Source organism: Trichechus manatus, unplaced genomic scaffold (assembly GCF_000243295.1).
Source record: "Trichechus manatus latirostris isolate Lorelei unplaced genomic scaffold, TriManLat1.0 scaffold00058, whole genome shotgun sequence".
Classification (NCBI taxonomy): domain Eukaryota; kingdom Metazoa; phylum Chordata; class Mammalia; order Sirenia; family Trichechidae; genus Trichechus; species Trichechus manatus.
This window is the reverse complement of record NW_004443994.1, coordinates 11,187,979-11,194,326: the sequence shown is the minus strand read 5'-3', so window position 1 is coordinate 11,194,326 and position 6,348 is coordinate 11,187,979. Positions and strand designations below refer to the sequence as shown.

The following is a 6,348-nucleotide window of genomic DNA, read 5'->3' as shown; positions in this document are numbered from 1 at the left end:
GGACTAATGAGGCACAGCAGTCCAGGGACAAGGGCTAGAAGGCAGAAGGGGACAGGAAAGCTGGTGATAGGGAACCCAAGGTTGAGTAACGACAGTGTTGATGTGTAGTGAGGTTGTTAACCATTGTCATATGTCAACATGTGTACTAACTGTTTAATGAGAAACTATTTTGTTCTGTAAACCTTCATCTAAAGGGAGAATAGCAGCACAACTGGAAGAGCGTAGTTGATGTCACTGAACTGTACACGTAGAAATTTTTGAAATGGTGTATCTTTGGCTATGTATATTTTCACCAAAAAAAAGTTTGAGAAGGGAGAGGGTTGACGTGTCGTGGGGTTGTTAACCATTGTCATAAAACACTATGTGTACTACTGTTTAATGAGAAACTATTTGTTCTGTAAACCTTCACCTGAAGTACAATTAAAAAAAAGATATTTGTGCTTACAAAAAGACACTGGTTTTCTAGGAAATAATTAGTGACCAATTTTAGAACAGTACTTTAAAGTTACTGATTCAATCATTCACAAATAGTTTGAGTATTACCAATAGAAATGATATCACTCAAACAGGTGAGTTCAATTTTAGAGTAGAAGATTTAAAATCAGGAGTATTTCAGTACGATGGAAATTTCTAAGCTATATGACAGCAACAGGATAAAAATAACTAAGAAAAATTTTTAAATTTAAGATTATATTTTTATATATAATCTAGAAGTATGTAAGTTTTCAGAAAAAGCAACAAACACAACAATTTCTCATTTATAATTAATCAGCCCTCAAGCATACATTTTCTGGTAAGGTTTTTCCTCCTGTCTTTTTTCTATTAGATAGCTTCGACCACTCCTTGTTCAGAGACTTTTTCCTGATTACTAGGAAGAACTATGTGTGTTGTATTGATCTGCCTGTTTCAATATTGGAGGCTAGGTTTCAAGAGATAAATGTGTACTTTACTCAAATAGTAGCCAATTTTTTTCCCTTTTTGCATTCTCCACCTCACAGTTGGAGTGGGAAGCAGGAGTAATTCTAGACTAGGAGAAAGACAGAGACATAGAGAACACACCATTTGAATAGCTAAATGAATTTTACATAATCCCAGACTCCTTTATCAAATAGGAACTCACTTTTATGGCAGTGATAAGACTAAATAATGTAAAGCCTGGACAGAGGGCTGTGGAGACCATGGTCTCGGGGAACATCTAGCTCAATTGGCACAGCACAGTTTATAAAGAAAATGTTCTACATTCTACCTTGGTGAGTAGTGTCTGGGGTCTTAAAAGCCTGTGAGCAGCCATCTAAGAGACTCTACTGGTCTCATCCCTTTGGGAGCAAGGAAGAATGAAGAAAACAAGATACAAGGAAAAGATTAGTCCAAAGGACTGATGGACCACAACTACCGCAGCCTCCACCAGACTGAGTCCAGTACAACTAGATGGTGCCTGGCTACCACCACTGACTGCTCTGACAGGGATCAGAACAGAAGATTCCGGACAGAGCTGGAGAAAAATGTAGAACAAAATTCTAACACAAAAAAAGATGAGACTTACTGGCCTGAGAGAGACTGGAGAAACCCCAAGAGTATGGTCCCCAGACACACTTTTAGCTCAGTAATGAAGTCACTCTGGAGGTTCACCCTTCAGCCAAAGATTAGACAGCCCCATAAAACAAAACGAGACTAATGGGGCACAATAGCCCAGGAACAAGGACTAGAAGGCAAGAGGGGAAAGGAAATCTGGTAATAGTAATAGGGAACCCAAGGTCGAGAAGGGCGAGTATTGACATGTCTTGGGGTTGTTCACCAATGTCATAAAACAATATGTGTACTAACTGTTTAATGAGAAGCTAGTATGTTCTGTAAACCTTCATCTAAAGTACAATGAAAAATAATAATAATGTAAAGCATTTTTTAATTTCATTGTCTTGTTTCATTTTTGTTTGCATCTACCTCTCTCTACCCTTCCTGTTTCTTTGATGTGCAGCTACCCATGGGAAAGCTGAGCAATGAATCACGAAACCCAAAGAAGAATTGACGTCTTTGAGTTATGGTGTTGACGAAGAAGACTGAATATACCATTGACTGCTAAAAGAACAAACAAATCTGTCTTGGAGGAAGTACAGCCAGAATACTTCTTAGAAGCGAGGATGGCGAGACTTTGTCTCACATACTTTGGACATGTTATCAGGAGGCACCAGTCCCTGGAGAAGGGCATCACGCTTGGTAAAGGGTCAGCAAAAAAGAAGAGGACCCTCAATGAGATGGACTGACGCAGAGGCTGCAACAGTGGACTCAAACATAACAACAATCGAGAAGGTGATGCAGGACCGGGCAGTGTTATGTTCTGTTGTACGTAGGGTCACTATGAGTTGGAACCAACTCAGTGGCACCTAACAACAAGATTCAAAACCCTTTAGCCTATCCTAACTACAGTGGAAAAGAAATGGAGAGCTTAAATTAGCAGCAGAGACTGCATTCCCCTTCTTCCCACTCTTCTCTTTTCTGCCATTTCATGTATCTTCACATGTCAGAAACAGTTTAAAACAAATAATGGTTAGTACCTTTAGTACAGTACATTTCAACAATACAATGTGTGCTACTCTTAAGACAAAAAAAAAACCTCTCATTTTTCAAACATATGTGGAGAAATAATTCTTGCTTTTTGGGCAAGAACTGTAGCATGTATGAACCAGACAAGTCAGCATAAGGTGCACAGGAAAACCACTAAAGTCTTATTCACATCATGAGTTATAAAAGTGGATGCCTGAAAGGTGGAAACAGGCTAAATGTTCATCAATAGATAGACGGATAAACAAAATATACATACATAAATTGAATATCATTCAGCCATAAAGAGAAATGAAGTCATGATACTTACTAGGACACGGATAAGCCTTGAAAACATTATGGTGAGTGAAATAAGTCAGTAACAGGAAAGACAAATATTGCATGATCTCACTTATATCTAGAACAGGCAAGTATATAGAGATCAAGGTTTATTACTGGTTACCATAGGTGGGCGGGATGGTGCTGGAAAGGAAGACACAATGCTTAGGGAACACTGAGAGTCTTCTAAGGATGATGGAAAAATTCAGGAATGGTTAATGATGATGTGATGGTTGAACAACATGATGAACATATTTAATGTCACTGAACTGTACATGTGAAGACTATTGAAAAGGCAAACATTTTGTTACCTATACATTTACAAAAAAAAAAAAAACGAAAAAAAAGTGGATACCTACTAAACAATTTAACTCAAAGATAGGGGATTTCAGGTCAGATATGATCTTTCTCAAATACGTAGACATTTGGCAGAAGTTCTTTAATTCTAAATGTCAATAAAAAAGCAACTATAGCAATTTTAAAGACTTGCTGAATTCATTTTATAGTTAGCATTAAGTTCAACTAAATAACAAAAAATATTCCCATAGCTGCTACCATTCACTGAGGTTTGCAAATGCACAGGGATGTCTGAGCACATGAAATTTTTTAAAGGAAGTGAAGCAGTCATCAGAGTCATTTTGTGTTTGAAACCTTATGAGAGATTAATGAGTTGCAGGAAAAAAAAAAAGCATAGCTAAATTATCAAACAACTCCAGCATATTTCTACATCCTTCGTGTCATGGATTGAACTGCATCCCCCAAAAATGTGTATCAGTTTGGGTAGGCCATGATTCCCAGTATTGTGTGATTGTCCACCATTTTGTCATCTGATGTGATTTTCCTATGTGTTGTAAATCCTACCTCTGTGATGCTAATGAGTTGGAATTGGTGGCAGATACATTAATGATGCAGGAGCCAATCTGTAAGACTGGATTGTGTCTTGAGCTGATCTCTTTCGCAATATAATGGAGAGAAGTGAGCAGAGAGACACGGGGACCTCATACCACCAAGAAAGCAGCGCTGGGAGCAGAGCAGGTGCTTTGGACCCGGGGTTCCTGCACAGAGAAGCTCCTAGTCCAGGGGAAGATTGATGACAAAGACTTTGCTCCAGAGCCGACAGGGAAAGCCTTCCCCTGGAGCTGACACCCTGAGTTTGGACTTTTAGCCTACCGGACTGAGAGAGAAAAAACTGTTAAAGCCATCCACTTCTATTTCTGTTACAGCAGCACTAGATGACTGAGACACTTAGATATCTTGTTCTTTTTCCATTTAAAAAAAAGTTAAAAGACAATTTTTAACTTTAGAATTACATAGCAAAAGAATACTTTCTGCAGGGCTCTGAATTCTAATGAAAAGTATATTAAAAGAGAGACACGGATGCACTGATCATATTCTGTGTTCTGTGGTGAGTAGAGTTTAACTGCCCTAAGCCAGTCAGTACTATATATAGGCTACTCACAACACCAAGGCATGTTTTCTTCTGTTATCACTTCCAAAGAACATGTGTTTGTTATCTTAAATATTTCAGAAAAGAAGACAAAATAGTAGTCTCAAACAGGCAGCTGGTGTCTAACTTTAACCTTCCCACACTTACCAAGAAAGTATAATTTTATCTTAATACCTTTCAGTATAAGAATTTTTCAAAATGTTTTGTATGACATCTATCTACTTCTTTCCTTTTACTCCTAAGATCAAATTAAAAAAGTGACCTTAAATTTTATTACATCCTCAAGGAAAAATACTTTTTTGAGATATTTAGATAGCTACCTTATGTCACAAAACTAGTTTTTTTTTTTTTAATTAATTAGTTACATTTTTATATGCTTTACCTTGAGTTCCAGTCAATCTTCTTTTCCAAGCTGAGATCATTAAAACAAGAAACTTTTGCTGAAAACCAAGAACTTACAAAGTGGAAAAGAACCTGACAGATGAGAAAGCTGGCAAAAACAGTGCCCAGTTCAGAGACAGTATCCATATTTCTTCAACCTGTTAAAAGAAATAATGGATATAAATTGCTATCTCATGATAAAACTACATTAAAAATTGCTTACATTTTAAAGAGTACGTAGTTTTTTTAGTAATTTTTAAAAATTAGTACAATGAAATTGAGAATTTTAAGGCTTTTGTGTTTCTTTGTCTTAACCAGCTATTTGTCATGTATCTTACATTTGTATTTAAAATAAAAAGGAGGGAAAAATCTATTATCTTAAAGCTTTCAATGTTATAAATTTTAGAAGACAACTTTAACATCATGAGATACAAAATAATTCAAGTCTTAAAGTTTAGCATTAAGAGGAAATCTGAAGTACTATAACTGAAAATATCCTTTCAGTAATATTATTTTTTATTATTAAAGTTAGGAAAAATCAACTGATTTCTCCATGCCTCAATTTCCTCATCTATAAAATGCGAGAGTTGGTTAGATAATTTCTAAGGTAGAATTAAGCGAGAAGTCATAAGAGAAATAACATCACCTGTAAAATCAAAACAAACAATAATTACCAAATAAAAACTAATTGTACAGTAGGACAAACAATATTTAGAACAAAATTAAAATTGTAAGAATACCAGTCTTAGAAAAGAACAATACCACTTACTACTTGAATTAGTATTTAACTTTTAAAAAATATTCTGCAGTCATACATCTCCTTGGACCAAAAATCCTCCATGGTTTTTATTTGGTTCCTAAAAACCATAGTACCAGTCACACCAAAAAAAGACACTACTGCATTTGCTCATGTCCAGCAAATAGAGCATTTCTATGGCTTCATTTTTTTTAATTTTTTCCCATACAAAAATTAATACATACACTGTTACGTGACTCTGATTGCTTTCCCCATACTGTGACGGCACACTCCCCCCTTCCAACCCTGATTCCCCATGTCCATTCAACCTGCTCTTAGCCCTGTCTTCCCATCTTACCTCCTGACAGAAGCTGCCCATTTAGTCTCTTGTATCTGCTTGAGCTAAGAGGCACACTCCTCATGAGTATCACTTTATGTCACACAGTCCAGTCCAATCCCTGTCTGAAGAGTCGGCCTCGGAAATTGTTTAGTTCTGGGCTGATAGAGAATCCAGCGGCTATGCTTTCCGGGGTTCCTCCAGTCTCAGTCAGACCATTAAGTCTGGTCTTCTTACTAGAATTTGAGTTCTGCACCCCATCTTTCTCCTGCTCCATCTGGGACTCTCTGTTGTGTTCCTTGTCAGAGCGGTCATTGGTGGTAGCTGGACACCATCTAGTTCTTCTGGTCTCAGGCTGATGAAGTCTCCGGTTTATGGGGCCTTTCTGTCTCTTGGGCTACCACCTTCCTTGTGTTTTTGGTGTTCTTCATTCTCCTCTACTCCAGGTATTTGGGACCAATTCCTGCATCTTGGATGGCCACTTGCAAGCTTTTAAGACCCCAGACGCCACTCACCGAAGTAGGATGCAGAACATTTTCTTAATAAACTTTGTTATGCCAATTGACCTAG

At 37.3% G+C, this 6,348-nt stretch overlaps 1 protein-coding gene across 3 annotated transcripts in view; it reads right to left on the bottom strand.

Annotated features, from left to right (window-relative positions):
* Window positions 1–6,348, bottom strand: part of LOC101359552 (transmembrane protein 56-like) — a 145,288-nt gene that overhangs the window by 73,977 nt on the left and 64,963 nt on the right. For all 3 annotated transcript variants that reach the window (XM_004378794.2, XM_023733472.1, XM_023733473.1), the window contains exon 4: window positions 4,707–4,863. In XM_004378794.2, the coding sequence (XP_004378851.1) occupies window positions 4,707–4,852 (146 nt within the window). In that variant the 5' untranslated portion in view covers window positions 4,853–4,863. The remainder of the gene's footprint in view (window positions 1–4,706; window positions 4,864–6,348) is intronic.